The sequence below is a fragment of the Bactrocera tryoni genome, chromosome 1, assembly GCF_016617805.1.
Source record: "Bactrocera tryoni isolate S06 chromosome 1, CSIRO_BtryS06_freeze2, whole genome shotgun sequence".
NCBI lineage: Eukaryota > Metazoa > Arthropoda > Insecta > Diptera > Tephritidae > Bactrocera > Bactrocera tryoni.
In genome coordinates this window covers 54,801,966-54,819,760 of record NC_052499.1, presented here as the reverse complement: position 1 = coordinate 54,819,760, position 17,795 = coordinate 54,801,966, and the positions used below count along the sequence as shown (strand labels likewise).

At 39.5% G+C, this 17,795-nt stretch overlaps 1 protein-coding gene across 1 annotated transcript; it reads left to right on the top strand.

Annotated features, from left to right (window-relative positions):
• Positions 1–2,605: 2,605 nt before the first annotated feature.
• LOC120768131 lies at positions 2,606–3,581 on the top strand. The gene is made up of 2 exons (XM_040094690.1): positions 2,606–3,298; positions 3,366–3,581. The coding sequence occupies exons 1-2, from the start codon at positions 2,606–2,608 to the stop codon at positions 3,579–3,581; spliced, it is 909 nt and encodes a 302-aa protein (XP_039950624.1).
• The last annotated feature ends 14,214 nt before the right edge of the window (positions 3,582–17,795 follow it).

Sequence of the window (17,795 nt, the reverse complement as noted above, 5' to 3'; positions counted from 1 at the left end):
AAAACCGTCAAAGACGGTCGAGAAATCGTTGAAGACTGGTGTTAAGAAATGGTAAGAGAGCTCGACACCTCCGCAACTTCGTATTGGTGGATATTTGGCGGCGACTCATTGCATACTGGACATACATATACTTATGTATCCAGAACGAAGTTACGCAAGGGTCACTCTAGGTCCTATATAAATTTGGCCAACGTTCTGTTAGATGTCGTTAACGTAATCATAGAAAGATTTCTTGATGTTTCAGACAACTACAAGGATGGTTTCTGCGAAAAAATCCCAGCAGAAACAGCTCGGATAGGAGTTTACTATATTCTTTGACTACAAACATGCGGCTTCGCTGTGCAAATATTCAACCTGAGACATCAAGTGGCATCCTGAAATAGTCCAGAGTGCTTAAGCTTCTTCGTCTGCGTCTCACTACATCTTGGTGACATATCGGTGTTGAGTCGTTTATGAACGGCTGGCGCCTTGCATTGTATGTTGCCGACAACGTTTCTACGACTTTTTACCATGAGCTAGAGGTACTCTGGCTTCGTGGTGGTAGCAGCAGAGAAGCCCTTGCTTGTCGAATATAGAACATAAAATCTGTAGGTTTTTGACAGTCGAAAATTTAACGGCTTCGACTGTAATGCTAAAATCCAGTCTGTACTGCTTCGTTCAGCATAAAGCGATCGCTGCGGATTCTATGGGGCAGAGAAGTAACGAGGAAGGTCAGAGAGATAGCAGTTCACTTTCGGAAACACACGTCGATTCCATTGCCTAACGTCAATGTCATATAATCATTAGCATACGAGGTTATGGAAATTCCCATTGGTTGTAGAGGTAGCTTCAAACTCAAGTATAAGATATTTCTCGTTTTTGACTAAAAAGCGAAATAGTTGATTTTCAAAAGTTTCTCTACGGGAGAGTATGTCACCAGCAAATCATTCGCTATAGGCTGCCTAGTTCAAACTATATAATGGATCCATAAAAACCTCCCAACCAAGTTTCTAGATCTTCTGACGAGTTACTATTAATGTGCGGCCTGGCGTTGTCTGCCTAGGACACAAATCATTTTCTATTGGCAAAAGCTGATCGCTTCTGGGAGATTGCTTTCTTCCTACGGTCCAAATGCTGGCTGCACAAGTCCAAATTAAAAGTGTGGCCGTAGGGACTCATAGCAAAATATTCATGACCGTCTACCTTGGCTTGGCTAAAGTTTACACCGGCTTAACCTGATTCGACCATGCCCCCATTTAGGTTGTCGTAAGGGGCCCACTTTTCATTACCGGTAAACATCCGCTGTAGAAATTGATCGATTTTGTTGCTATTCACTAGCGTTTTGCAAATGGTCCATGAGGTTGTTTTGCGTTATCTTGGGTGGCATGCATACATCGAGCTTCATTTTGTATTCAGTCTCATTTAAAGGGTTCCAAACCAGGCTAGTCCCACTCATTTAGTCTCAATCTCACCATAGGTTACATGTCATGCTACATCCGTTTGCGCACAGCAACAATAGCTTCCGGAACAGCAACTGATTTTGGACGACCGTGCCGAAATTTGTCTTGGAGTGATCTATAATCTCGGTTCACCACATCATCAACAAACACCGTCCCTTGTTGGAGCTTCATCTTCAAATATTGAATTAAGTTCATCTATGCACTCTTGATGAGTAAATCTAAGTCGAAAATGTTCTGGATTTAATTCCATTTAAGTTACGGTAAGTTACTGCGTAAGCGTACCATCAAAAATGTCAAACGTTACGATAGATTTTTGAGTTTCCATATTACAACACTAGTCTTGTTAAATCACGAAATATAAAGAGTCAACATACGTATGTAGATCGTATAGTTGTCTGATTATGATCATAAGATCAATATGAGTGTTGTCCACTAAAGTGTGTAACTGACCAATCTTATTCTTGGTATACTTACTGAGGAATTGGATTATCGAAGAACAAGCTGAAATATAATCAACGATTTTAACTTCCTTACTTCCATTAAGTGAGAATTAAGTATTAGCTGATAAAATATATGAAAACATAATGACAAAATAATCTTCATTGGCATTGAAGAACAATATCTCAACCTCCAGAGACAAGATATTGCAAGCCGATAATAATACTATATAATATTTATATAACATTTTTGGTTCTCTACGAACGAGAAACGGACAATTTTTTTGGGATGAAAATTTCAGCTTCCTCTTTTTCCAATTTCACCGAAGGTTGTTAAAATTTATAGAATCATCTTAGAATGACTAGACTGTGGTGATTATTAAAGCGTGTATCGAATTGTCATGCAAATGAAGTGATCGGTATGTGCGAACTTTGCACCGAATTTAGTTCAAAATCACTGAAAAATTTTTGAGGATGAAACCGGGTATCTCTACTTTGATAAAAATATATCTATGTAGGTATGTGGCGTAAGTATCTGGTAATAACAAATGAGCAATCTTCGAAGATAACAAGACACAGAAGTAGAGAATGCCTACCGAAATTGTCAAACAACTGAATTCCAGTGATTTTTCGATATTCGCAAAGTAAACACGCAAATTTCTGTATTGATGAGTGGAGCTGCAGATTTCAGAAATTATTGAACAGAAAACCTTGAACACAGCAACAACAATGTTACCAAATAAATGTACTGTTCATGTACTACTTGTCTTCGCGGCCGTTTTGAACGCTTCGGTGAGCGGTAAATCCTATCGTGAATGCATTGGTTTTGAAAACGAACAGAAGTATGTTGCGAGCCAGGAAGATTGCGCCAAATACATCTATTGTGATGGCAAAAATTCCTTCGAAGGCGCTTGCCTCGCTGACAACTACTTCAACGAGAAAGAGGGTAAATGTGACGAACGCGCCTCGGTCGTGTGTAAAGTGGGTCAGCAATTGTCGGGTGAAGATAAACCGTACAGCAGTCAACAAGGTTTCGGTTCGGGCGTGGCGAGCACTGACGGTCTGCGTGTGGATCCCGTCAATGCCTTCGGTGGACAATTGATAAGTCAACAGCAAGCAAAACAAGAGCCACAACCATTAGATGGATTTGGTGGCGGTATTCTTGGTAGCGAGGCTGTAACTGGTTTGGCGCTAAATGCCATCGACGTCGGCAACACCGGCTCGTCTACCGCAATGGCACAGACGCCATTGTGTCCGCGGCGCTATGGCCTAGAAAATGTTATGTATCTACCCAACACCCAGTCTTGTGCCGCATACTATGTCTGCTATAACGGTATTGCCATACCAATGATTTGTGCGCGGAATAGTTACTTCAATCAGGAGACGTCGCATTGCGAACGAGAAAGCAATTTATATTGTCCGGTTAGTTGTATTCTTTTGCTTTAGTTTTGCCAGTGTTGCCACTTACAATAATTGTTTTTGCTTTTAGTATGATCGGCCGGTGCGTTTGATATGCAATCGTGGCGTTTACGATTACATACCGCATCCGCGTAATTGCGGCTACTACTACTTCTGCTCGAATGGCTATTTGATGATCTTCCAGTGCCCCTTCCAGTATTTGTGGGACTACGAGCGACGCTCGTGCGTACAACGCTCGGAAGCGAAATGCTTTTCCAGCGACATTGCGGAAGCGATGCTCACTTAGACGCACTACATAGGTATATATGTATGTGGAGTACATTAATGTATGTTGACGCATAATTATTTCTAGCTGATAATATAACTGGTACGGCATTCTCATACATATTTATATTCAAATATGCAAGTCAGCAGTGAACAAATGTTATCGGCGTTGTTTTATTTTCCTTGCTTTTATGGTTCTTGTGTTTATTTGTTTTGCTTGTACTCGGTAGGTATCGGTTATATACTGGATGCTCATATCTAAATTAAATGTTCTCACAACTGAGACAGATAGTTATCGGAACTAGAAAGTCGCAATAGTATTTTGCATTCACAGCGTAAGTATATTTTGTGTTTACTGACTATTTTCGGGTGCACTGACGTCATTGCTGTCTTCAAGCATGCTAATGAGGGGTATTGTATGTTCTAAGTCGAAAACGGTTAATGAGTTTCAAACAGCCACTCCTCTAGACAGTATTAAGGGTGTAATACTTTTAACTTCTTCTTCTCTTTTATTGGCGTAGAAACCGCTTACGGGTAGCCGAGCCGAGCGGAGTTCACAACAGCGCGCCAGTCGTTTCTCCTTTTCGCAAGGTGGTCTCATTTGAAGATTCCAAGTGAGGCCAAGTCCTTCTCCACCTGGTCTTTCCAACGGAGTAGAGGTCTTCCTCTTCCTCTGCTTCCCCCGGCAGGTACTGCGTCGAATACTCTCAGAGCTGGAGTGCTTTCGTCCATGCGGACGACATGACCTAGCCTGCGTAGCCGCTGTATTTTAAATTGCTGAACTACTTATGTCATAGTCGTCGTATATTTCACACAGCTCATCGTTCCATGGAATGCGATATTCGCCGTGGCCAACGCGCAAAGGACCATAAATCTTCCACAGAACCTTTCTCTCGAAAACTCGTAACGTCGACTCATTAGATGTTGTCATCGTTAATGCCTCTGCACCATATATCAGGACGGGAATTATGAGTGACTTAGAGAGTTTGGTTTTTGTTCGTTGAGAAAGGACTTTACTTCTCAATTGCTTATTTAGTCCGAAGTAGCGCCTGTTGGCAAGAGATATTCTGCGTTGGATTTCGAGGCTGACGTTGTTGTTGGTTTTGATGCTGGTTCTAAGATAGAAGTTATGACAAATAACGAGTGATCCATGTAGATATTACTTTTTTCAATAGCCTTCCTTTGACAGATCACGTGCGAATCGTGTCAAGCTGTCATGTTATTTTTGTTCAGTATTGTTTGGCATTTCATCGTGGAAAGACTTACGCCTGAATAACGCTTATAAATTGTTTTATTACGAAATTTCACATTCTGTAAATAATGTTTTTCGCGCGCTCCGTTCAATATAATCGGCCTACTGAGCGTACTATTGGCAACACCATACTCCATCCTGATACGGAGCATTCATTACTGGATAGTATCCGAACGAATAGACCACGTCCAGCATGCGGTGAAGAAAATATAGCAGCCGTAGCTGAGAGTGTACACGAAGACCGTGGAGAGTCGATTCTTCACCGTTCGCAGCAACTCGGACCGACGTATGGAACGACTTGGCGCATTTTGCGCTGAGATTTTAAATTGAAAGCGTACAAAATACAGTTTGTGTAAGAGCTGAAGCTGCTCGACTTTCCCAAGTGATATAGCTTCGCTCTAAGAATTCTGTTTAGCTATGTGGCCCAGATCTGGCTGAATGGGTATTTAAACAAACAAAATGTCCGCATTTGGGCCGAAGGGCAACCTTAAGATATTCAAGAGCTGCGATTTCATCAAGAAAAAAAAAACAAACGGTTTGGAGTAGTTTGAGCGCCGGTGGAGTTATTGGTCCACATTTCTTCAAAAATGGCGACATTTGGTTTCAACAAGACGGCGTTAACGTTTTGAGTCGGTCCTTTGGTATCCAATTCAATCCAATTCCAATCACACGGTTAGGCTTTTTCCTGTGAGGATATGTAAAGCATAAAGTCCATGCGGACAAACCCGTTTCGATTTAGGTCTTGGAGCAAAATATCACTCATACATTCGTCAGTTACCGGTCGAAATGCTGAAACGAGTCTTCAAAAATTGAACTCAATGGATGGACCGTCTGAGACGTAGCCGCGGTCAACATTTGAAAGAGATAACTTTCAATAAATAAATTCAAAGAAAGCTCTTTCGAATGATAATGATAATAAGCATTATTTATTACATTTGAAGTTTCTGTGTTTTTTTTTTAAGTGTGGAACCTCGAAATGGGTCACCCTTCATTTAAGACTGAGCTGTAAATTCTTTTTTGATTTTTTTTTCTTTAATTCTATTGGAGCAAACTTGACGAATTTACAAGTATATAGATAGTTTATAATTATACATCATATTTATTTCAAAACTTTGAAGAGATTTCCTCACCACTCAAGCTTTCAAAGTCGGTGTCCTTAATGATTTCATAACTACGGCCCCAATCGGTTTGAAATTTTGAATACTTAAGAGGTAACATTGAAAAGTTTTTTTCAAATTACTGATAACTAACTATATTTTTTCTTCTAAAAAATACGGCTTTTCCCTCAAAGTCTTCACAAAGGTGTTCAAATTTCGGAAATAAGCCTTCGTTACCTGAGCAAAGCGATTATATAATAATATAATTTTGATATTTTGATTTCGGATGATCTCACATCGAGCGGCACCGCAATTCAACTTTTTTTTCGAGATGCTTCAGAGTATGCCACATATTAAAAAGATTTCCTCTGAGGTTCATTAAGATACCATCACCAATCATGCGGAATAAGATCAGCCGGATGTTATATGTTTGTTACATAGGACCTAGGTCAAGTTTTCAATCAATATTATCCTTTTTAGGCACAAAGACACACTGTTCTCAGTAAAACTCGCTCTCACATTTTCACAGAGATAACTCACATGTTGGCCGATATATGAGGTACAAAGTCATTAGAAAGTTGAAGAAGAAAGAAATTTTATATTAAGACACACAGACATACCATTACCAGCAAAAGAATATTCCTGAATTTCAATTACAAGTACATATCTCACACAATGACAGATATTTTCGGTCAAAAGTCAACTAAAGGTACTGGGGTCCACATATTTGGTACCTAAGTGCTTAAACAGTATTATTTAGATTTGAAGAATTTTTGGTCATATGAAGGAATACTCTTAAAGAATTATTCGTGCAAAGTTTTATCTCGTTATATTAATTGTTTGGTGATTTGTACTCTGCAAAGGAAAGAATCAAATGAAATTTAAAATTGTGTTGTCTAAGAAGTAGGTTGTAGTCCGATTTTTTGTAGTTCGAAATTGGTTGACATCGTTCGAGGAGGTCCTGAGATATGTGATTTTACCTAAAAGGGGTCTGTACCACGCCCATGGTCCAATTTTCACACCAGCTCCCATAAAGCTCTCTCATACCATTCCGGTCGTAAAATTTAATGTCTCTGGCGTAATTAGTTATTGATTTATTGAGCTTTTCAGAGTGTTGAACAGTACCGCTGTGCGGGAAGTGGGCGGAGTTAGAATCCGTTTTTACAGTGTCAATGGGGGTACTAAAGGTATTTGTCGTAAACGAATTTGGTTATTGTAGCTTAAGTGGTTTATAATATGTATAAGTATGTACATTAAACCAAATGAGAGAGTGGCCACGACCACTTTTGCATAATTTTCAGCCCACAGGTGGCCCTCGCTCCTGCTATCTCCTGTACCAAATAACAGTTTTATATCACATTTTAGTGCTTAGTTATGGCAGTTTATAGGTCTTCTTTAATAAAGTTTTGTCTGCGTGCCAGGGATACGATGTCCATATCATCAAGATTTCTTACTTTTTACTCAAGTTACAGTTTGTATGGAAGAACGGATAGACAGCCAGTCACTCGCAATTCAACTCGTCTCGCTATCCTGATGATTTATATACAAGTACATACAGTATATGTATGTACAAGGTCTGTCGCAAAAGAAATAGAAATTTTTAAATGTAACTGTTTCTGGTGGCGCCACCTATTGGTGGGTATATGAAATAAAAAGTTTGATCTCTTGTTGACATTTCGTAAAAATTTTAAGACAATTGGATAACTATAAACGATGTTATCGACCAAAAAGTGACAGCAGCTTTTGGTCATCGGTCGTAAAATGCATTTTGAACAAATAGCAAATATTAAATTTTGCTTTAAACTTGGTAAAACGTTTACTGAAACATTTCAAATGATGAAAAAAGTTTATGGTGATCAGTGCCTATCCCGTAGTATTGTGCATGTGTGGTTTAAGCGATTCCAAGAAGGTCGTGAGGACCTCTGTGACGATCAAAAGTCGGTCGTCTTCAGAAGTCAAAAATAAAGACAATGCTGATTTGTTTTTACGATTCCGAGAGTATTGTACACCGAGAGTTCGTCCCACCTGGCTAAACGATTAATGCTGTGTTTTACCTTGGTGCTATGAAGCGTCTTTTGTCACGCATTCGTCGTGCTCGACCACAATACCGTGACGCTTGTCACTGATTTTTTGACAAACAACTCCATATTAACCATTAATCACTCACCCTACTTACCTGATCTGGCACCCTGTGATTTGTACCTATTTGGAAAACTTCATTTGCCCATGAAAGGACACTGGTTTCAGGACATTTCAAGACATTTCAGCTATCCAAAAGGCGACGACCGATATTCTCAGGAGCATTTCGAAAAATGACCTTAAACACTCATTTGAAATGCTAATTCACTGGGCTAAACGCTGTATCGAAGCACAAGGAAACTGTTTTGAATAAAAAAATATAACTTTTGAAAAATATTAATTTTTTGTTGTTTTTTTAACAGTCCTGTTTCTTTTGCGACAGACCTTGTATAAAACCCCATATCTATCTCGCTTCGTTTTAGATAATACTTACAACACTTAGGTGAAAAAAGTTCATCGAAATGGGCCTTGCTACCCTCGTATGTAATAAAATGTTCTCCGGATAAATTTTTTATTCAATCAAAAAAGGATTCGCAAATTTTCTGTGTCAAAAATGTATAAGTTCTGCCAATAAATATCGCGCAAATTAATATCCATTAACTTCTTGAATAATTTCATTTTATGCCATCAATTACGTACAAACTGTCAACAAAAATGGCAAATGGAAGCTTACGTTTGTATGTGTGTATTGACAATTATGTGTATTAACCGGATAAAAAAAATATGGAAAAAGCTTTGCATTTGCAATGAAGTTGCACACTTGTTTGCGCAAGTGCCGACATTTACCTTTCAACAATTTAATGCCGCAAGTATAATGTATTTTTAAATACTCATTTGTGTACATAAATAAATACTTAAAACGACCGCTTAATACAAATAAATCATCGCCAAGTTGACACAAGCACATAAACACATACATATAGTATACCGTTGTAATCACTGAAGTGAGGAAAATGTATGTATGTGCGGTTGTGTGTCTGTGTTTGTATTCATAAAATGATGTGAAAATCATAATTCTTAATTAGGCAGTTGATGAGCGCTTGCTCTTGGCAAATGTGCCGTTGGAATATTTAAAAACATTCACACAAACACATATACATACATGACAATATTTATTTGTACGCAAACCAAACATCAGGTGTGTTTGTGTTAACTGCCTCTCACATACTTGCTGCCACATTGTGCGACATCACAAGCACATATGTACACACACAGCGAAATGTACAGTAAGTGATGAATGAAGTGGGGAAACTCAACCCTTTGTTCGGCGGCATTGTAAGCGGAAAGCGTATGTGGCATGCCACAACTGTTTGCCACCCACAACACTACACTTAATGATGTGTTGTTGAGAAGTCGGATTGAGTTGGTTGCATAATAAGCGCACACCCAGCATGAATTTTTATACTCTCGCAACAATGTTGCTAACGAGAGTATTATAGTTTTGTTCACATAACGGTTGTTTGTAAGTCCTAAAACTAAAAGAGTCAGATATAGGGTTATATATACCAAAGTGATCAGGGTGACGAGTAGAGTCGAAATCCGGATGTCTGTCTGTCCGTCCGTCTGTCCGTCCGTCCGTCCGTGCAAGCTGTAACTTGAGTAAAAGTTGAGATATCATGATGAAACTTGGTACACGTATTCCTTGGCTCCATAAGAAGGTTAAGTTCGAAGATGGGCAAAATCGGCCCACTGCCACGCCACAAAATGGCGGAAACCGAAAACCTATAAAGTGTCATAACTAAGCCATAAATAAAGATATTAAAGTGAAATTTGGCACAAAGGATCGCATTAGGGAGGGGCATATTTGGACGCAATTGTTTTGGAAAAGTGGGCGTGGCCCCGCCCCCTACTAAGTTTTTTGTACATATCTCGGAAACTACTATAGCTATGTCAACCAAAGTCTACAGAGTCGTTTCCTTCAGGCATTTCCATGTACAGTTCAAAAATGGAAGAAATCGGATAATAACCACGCCCACCTCCCATACAAAGGTTATGTTCATCACTAAAAGTGCGATAACCGACCAAAAAACGTCAGAAACACTAAATTTTACGGATGGCAGAAGGAAGCTACCCAGGCTTTTTTTAGTGGGCGTGGCGCCGCCCACTTATGGACCAAGAACATATCTCAGGAGCTAAGACCGATTTCAATGAAATTCGATAGATGACATGTACGAAATATGGGTGAAATCGGTTCATAACCACGCCTTCTTCCAATATAAAGCTATTTTGAATTCCATCTGATGCCTTCTCTGTATAATACGAGTATAAACATTAGGAACCAATGATGATAGCGGAATAAAACTTTACAAAAATACGGTATTTGAAAAATATGTAAATGACGTATTATGAAATCTCAATTATCACTTTACCATGCGAGAGTATAAAATGTTCGGTGACACCCGAACTTAGCCCTTCCTTACTTGTTTTTATAAAATTTAATGAAGCCATAGGAAAGAAAAAAATCCAAAAAACAATGTATTTGTTTTGACTTGCAAGGGGTTAAAAGACCGAAAAAACGTTTTTTTGTCATTTTTTTGAAGAAAGATTAAATAAATGGGAATAATAATAATCAGTTATATATTTTGTAAAATTTTAGGTTTCCTTCATCCAGTAGCCGATTTTCTGGAATACTTTCGAAAAAGAAAGTCCGTCAGTGAAAAAGCATATTCAAGTTTAAATAAATAATGGTACTCATCGAAGGGCTCGTTGATTTTTTGATTTTGATTTTTGTGCGGAAAAATTTACACTTTAGAGTGGCTTAGAAATTATTATTATAAATCTTATTACTTCATTACCTAACAAATATATCTAAGAAGGTCGTGTGAAATTTTCAAGTAGATCTGTCCAGCCAGCGACTGTGAAACACAATATATGTACAGGCACTCGAAGTGTAACCAATTAAAAAAGCCATAAATTCGGTTCGGAAAATTATTTTTATTTATCTTAAAGTGCAAAATGTGTGTAAATAATCATAAATTCAGGACCAATTCACTTTTGCTCGATATGACCACCTTTTGCCTTAACTATGGCCTTGAGACGGGCAAAAAACGAATCGCAAGCTGCCCGAATGTGACTCGCCGATATTTTGGGCCACTCACGGACAATGGCTTTCTTCAGCATCTCGAGACTGGTGTATTTTTTACTTCGGATCTTGCTCTCCAAAATGGCTCAGAGAGAATAATCCATTGGATTCGCACCTGGTGAATTCGAGAGCCATTGTGTGGACGTAATGAAGTTCGGAACGTTGTTTTTCAGCCATTCTTGGTTCACTCGCGCCTTGTGAGACGGTGCTGAGTCTTGTTGAAACGTCCATGGTTTGCGGCCGAAATGTTTGTTTGCCCACGGCTTCAAAGCAACCTGCAGAACACTTTCCCGATAATATTGTGCATTTACTTTGACGCCAGGCTCGATGAAAACAATTGGAGAGCGCCCTTCTGCGGTAACAGCGGCCCAAACCATTATTTGTGACGGGTGCTGCTTCATGGCGGTCAATCGATGACTTAGATTCTCGTATGAACGGTCGGTCAAGTAAACCCTATCGTTTTGAGAGTTTACGGACTGCTCAATTGGAAACATTTTTTTCGTCAGAAAACACAATGTTCGGAATTTGACCGCTTTCGGCCAAGCGAAGCAACTGCTTCGCTCTCTCAAGTCTTACTTGTTGCTGCTTCGGTGTGGGATCATGGGCTGTTTGGAACTTGGAACTCAAGGCTTGATCTTGAGCTCATTTTTCAATATGTACACTTGTGAACAATACTCCGAACTGTCATTCAGCAAATTTATAAACAGCTGATTCCAGTGCTGTATGTACAGTGTACTATTGACTGTGGGCAAAAAATGGTAAGACTTTTTAATTTAAATTTCGCTTGAAATCACATTCGTCGAAATATTTTTTTTTTTAGGTTGGTATGATTATCAGTGACATCTAAGCCAAATGTCACATCAAAATATATAGGCTTGTCTCTCTGAAGTACATAAAGTGCATTTGGCGATTTTTACGATAAGTGAAATTATTAAACAAGCGGAATCAAATTTCTGGTGCCGAAACGTTCAGAATGTTGGTATACGCATTCGGTGAATTTGTTTTGATTGGTCCAAATTATTCAAAGAAAGTCGAGATCGCGTTGACGACGAACCACGTTCAGGGCGGCCATCAACGTCAACTGATGACGCAAACGTTAATAAAATAAAGGAATTGGTGCTTGAGACCGGCATCGTTGGAATATCGAAATCGAATATCTTCTTAGATGTTCCGATACGAAACACCGGTGATAGTTCATAAAATTTCGGTTCAATATCGAATAAAGTAAAAGCCAATGAAGAAGAGGAACTGAAATCAAATACAACAAAATTACACAGAGTCTTTGAGAGTATTAATCAGCCATTTCAAATGTTTAAAAAGCAAGCCAATTTCCTTGCTATTTGAATTGAAGCCAAGAGACGTTGAAATACCATTTTGTATGTCAGAAATGCTGCTTGAACGATGTCGATTAAAAATAGATCCATTACGACAGCCCTACAAGGAAGAATGTCATTTGTGAAACCTGGCCAACCAGCCCAATCAATGTTAAAACCTGAATATCTATGATGCCAAGGTGTGCATTTTTTGAAAGCAGAAGGTCATTCTTTAACCGGGTGAAACCATTAATGGGGAACGCTAACGACCTAAACTCATCAAATTGAACATCAACAGTAGCGGTGGAGTTTCGTCTCACCCGTCTTATAGGCTAGACCTTGTCCCTTAAGACTATCATTACGCTGGCCTATGCAGCGCGCCAACACTAGAATACGGTTGACATCAGAACAGGGTATCAAAAACTAGCTTATGAATTTAGGTTTCTTCTGAGGTATAGTTTATATAATATTAGTAACCAAAAGTAATGTCTTCTAAATCTGTCAGCCACATCTTGCGGGCGTGTGCTGTTTCCAGACAGTGACCAGTTAGTATTCCGCTCATGCTCCTACAGTCTTTTCTACCGAGTTCCAATAGGAGTGCTGTGTACTTCCGATCTAGGCTGGCACCCAATAAACCCAATAAAAGGGAAGTTGCTCACTTCCCGCAACAGTTTCCACTGCTGCTCTGCTTTTCAAGATAATTTAGGCCGATATGCGATACGAGGTTACTGCCTTGATTGCTGCATGCCTGTCTACGTAAATGTTGACTCTGGAATTGCCTGCAGATGCATTAGAGGCCAACTCCGCTGCTTGCGCAGTAGCAAAGATTTCAGCTTGAGATATACGGGTCCGGCAACCTAAAAGGACGCCTTATGCCTAACTCGTCTGGATATTATATTCCCGCACAAACACCATCGTCCAAACACAATGCACAAACACCATTTTCGAGCCATCAGTATAGATGATTAGAGTGTTGCGCGTAACTAACATACCTTTACGCCAGCCATTTTTTCCCATGTTTACTTTGAACCTTCTTTCACAGTTGAATAGTGGGGTCATGTAGTCGGTGTTTGCCTAACCACCATTATCCTAGCTATGTCCGAAGGTTCTACATGTAAATTCTCCTGCAGCCAGTAGTCGTCCGCCGATTTTGATGCGCAGTTTTCAGCGAAGAGTTCTATAGGTGGCAAGTTTAGTGCCAGTTCAAGCGCCGCCATTGGAGTTGTTCTTAAAGCTCCCGTTATGCACAGCGCAGCGAGCCTCTCAACGCTTTCCATTAACTTCCGATAGGAGGATTTCCGTCCCCTGTCTACCATACTATACTGCACCGTAGAGCAGAATAGGTCTTACTATAGCTGTGTAGCACCAGCGCATGAGAGAGGGAGAGAGCCCCAGATTGTGCAGAGCATCTGCCTATACGCATATAAAGCTTTGCTGCTTTGCTTTCCTCACTCTTTCTTCCACTTTGTGCTTCCACAACAGTTTGCTGTCCAAGACTACCCCATTTATAGAAGGAAATATTATTGCCTTAGACAATACTAAAATTTCGTGAGGATATCTATTCAAATGAAAAAGTTGTTCAAGTAAGAATTTGATTCTGATTATATAGTATTTATGGTAGATATATACAGGGTCCAGCACTCGAAATGTAACCAAATTCCGACCGTTTGCGCAGCTGTCCCACTGGAATCAGCTGTTTATAAATTTGATGAATGACAGTTCGGAGTATTGTTCACAAGCGTACATATTGAAAAATGAGCTCAAGATCAAGCCTTGAGTTCCAAGTTCCAAACAGCCCATGATCCCACACCGAAGCAGCAACAAGTAAGACTTGAGAGAGCGAAGCAGTTGCTTCGCTTGGCCGAAAGCGGTCAAATTCCGAACATTGTGTTTTCTGACGAAAAAAATGTTTCCAATTGAGCAGTCCGTAAACTCTCAAAACGATAGGGTTTACTTGACCGACCGTTCATACGAGAATCTAAGTCTTCGGTTGGCCACCAGGAAGCAGCACCGGTCACAAATAATGGTTTGGGCCGCTGTTACCGCAGAAGGGCACTCTCCAATTGTTTTCATCGAGTCTGGCGTCAAAGTAAATGCACAATATTATCGGGAAAGTGTTCTGCAGGTTGCTTTGAAGCCGTGGGCAAATAAACATTTCGGCCGCAAACCATGGACGTTTCAACAAGACTCAGCACCGTCTCACAAGGCGCGAGTGAACCAAGAATGGCTGAAAAACAACGTTCCGAACTTCATTACGTCCACACAATGGCTCTCGAATTCACCAGGTGCGAATCCAATGGATTATTCTCTCTGGGCCATTTTAGAGAGAAAGATCCGAAGTAAAAAATACACCATTCTCGAGATGCTGAAGAAAGGCAAAGTCTGTGTGGACCAAAATACCGGCTAGTCACATTCGGGCAGCTTGCAATTCGTTTATTGACTGTCTCAAGGCCATAGTTAAGGCAAAGGTGGTTATATCGAGCAAAAGTGAATTGGTACTGAATTTGTGATTATTTTCACACATTTTGTACTTTAAAATAAATAAAAATAATTTTCCAAACCGAATTTATGGCTTTTTTAATTGGTTACACTTCGAGTGTACTATAGAAGTTCGAAATCGGCAGTTCCGACATACTACATGAACGTCTTGAAGATAATAGTATAAAAATGAAACATTTAACCAGTTAAAATGATATTGATAGGTATAAAGTTTTCTCAACACCTTTTCGTTGGTCAAAAATAAAGTCAGGGTTTGCTTTAATTTTCCTTAATTTCTCTATAACCATACGATACAATTTCCTACAGGGCATGTATGCAAGAGTGTTAATGAATGCTGCACATTATTTAACGCTACAAAATTGCTGTTAGCAGTAATTTCGCTGAATGGTGAATATGTTGGTCCATTTATTGAAGTACCCCGCTACCTGCTTACAAATGAATTATCTACATACATACTGACATATTGACGTATAAACAGTTATTTGAATAAATGCTCATTTAAGTCAGTGTTGACACACACACAGTTAAAGAAAAATGACATAAGGCAAAGAAAAGAGAGCGCAAAAAAGCGAAGAGGGCGAAAGTAAACGAGGGGTGTGAAGGGCGAAAGACAGAAAAACACTTGCAAAAAGGGCCGCGAAATTGAATTTACATTAAATTGCGAGCCAACAACTGTCCTCACAAATGGAATTCAATTTTAACCATATGCGCACTCGCACATACTAATATGCATACATATATGCATACATATATACACATGCACATACATACCTTACAACACTGGACTCCGACAGGGCCAATGAATATCGGTTATACGCCCAGTGCTCGGCTGAGGACCCACAACAGTGCTATTGCCACATTTGCCCGTGTATTTATGCGACCAACGATGGCGACGTTTGTGTGGCATGCAACATGTTTGTAAGTGTAAAGTAAGTGTGTGTGTGTGTGTTGCTGCTCGTACACGGTGTTAACTTCCGCTTTTGCTTAAATTAAAATTTTAATTAACAACACACAGACATATGCATTTGTATGTGTGCACATAAAAACGCCGTTATTCGCCCTAACCCATGCACGGGAAATATGAATGCAAATTCGCATCTGCGCAGCGCACATAAATATGTATGTACGTATGTGCGTAGGTATGCGCGCATATGTAATGTGCATTTGCCTTTCGCATCGTCAATGCCGTTGCATGCATAACTAAAATACATAGAAGTTGCCACGCAAATTTGCACCTCTCTGTTAGCGAGGAAATTGTCAAAGGTGAGTGAGTTTGACAGTCATTTTGCGACATTTGAATTTCGAAATCGATTCTAGTTGGTATGCATAAAACGGTACTTCAAACTTAGATTGACTTCATGCATATATATGTATTTATGGTGTACTTCCAAATTACATAAAGCCATTTGTATGAGATTGAGAAGAACGTATTTACTTTCAAAGTGGTAGTGACAAAATTGGGGGTTTTTTTTACGTTTCCAAATGAAAATATGACTCTATTATTCGACAAATTCTCTCTAGATCGAGTAACCCATTTGTTTAACGATTCTTCAACATTTTGATGCCGAAATATAGGGTTTTTCTCCTAACGATAGTTTGTGTCTTCTAAAAATAATCGAAATAGATATATGGTTAGGATATATAACGTGTGATCCAAGTCGATGTACTTTTTGCAATAGTCTTTTTTTGACAGATCACTCGTGAGATGTGCCAAGTTATCATGTTATTTGTGTAAAGTATTGTTTGGCATTTCATCGTGGAAAGATTTCCGACTGAGTAACGTTTATAAATCGTTCAACTATATTACGAAATTTCACATTCGGTAAATAATGTTTTTCGCGCGCTCCGTTCAATATAATCGGCCTACTGAGCGTACAATTGGCAACACCACCACCCATCTTGAGACTCAGCATTCATTATTGGATAGTATCCGACCGAATAGACGACGTCCAGCATGCGGTGAAAAAAATATGGCAGCCGTAGCTGAGAGTGTGCACGAAGGCCGTGGAGAGTTGATTCGGTGCCATTCGCAGCAACTTGGGTTGACGTATGGAACGACTTGGCACATTTTACGTCGAGATTTTAAATTAAAATACAGCTTGAGCAAGTATTGAAGCCGTTCAAACTTCCCAAGCGACATCGCTTTGCTCTATGGGCTCTTGAAAAGTTCAAAGAAGATCCGACGTTTTCGAGGCTGATTTTGTTCAGCCTTTGAGACCCATTTCTGGCTCAATGGGTAAGTAAACAATCAAAATTGACGCATTTAGGACGAAAAGGAACCTGAAAAAATTCAAGAAAAAACAACGTTTTGGTGTGTTTTGTGGGCCGGTGGAATTATCGTTTTATATTTCTTTAATAATGATGCCGGTAAGTACTTAAGTGTCAATGGCGACCGTTTTCGCACCATGACAAGGGACTGATTGATGCCTGACTGAAGCTCTTAATATCGGCAATAATTGGTGTCAACAAGACAGCGCCAGTTACCACACATCGCATCAATCAATGGATTTATTGGGATAACACTTCGGTGAGCAGATAATTTAACTTTTTGAGCCCGTTCTTTGGCCATCAAGATTGTGTGATATCACACCGTTAGACTTTTCCTGTGGATATGTAAAGCCTAAAATCTATGTGGACAATCCCACTTCGATTCAGACCTTGGACCAAAACATCAAGCGTGTTATTCGGCAGTTACCAGTCGAAATGCTCTAACGAGTCAGCAAAGATTGGACTCAACGGATGGACCATCTGTCTCGGCAATATTTGAAAGAGATAATCTTCAAAAAATAATTGCCAAAGAATGTTCCTCCAAATGATAAAAAAACATTTCCCATTAAATTTTAAATTTTTAATTTGCTGTTTTTTTTTAAGTAAGAAACCTCGAAATGGATCTCCATTTATATATGTATATAAC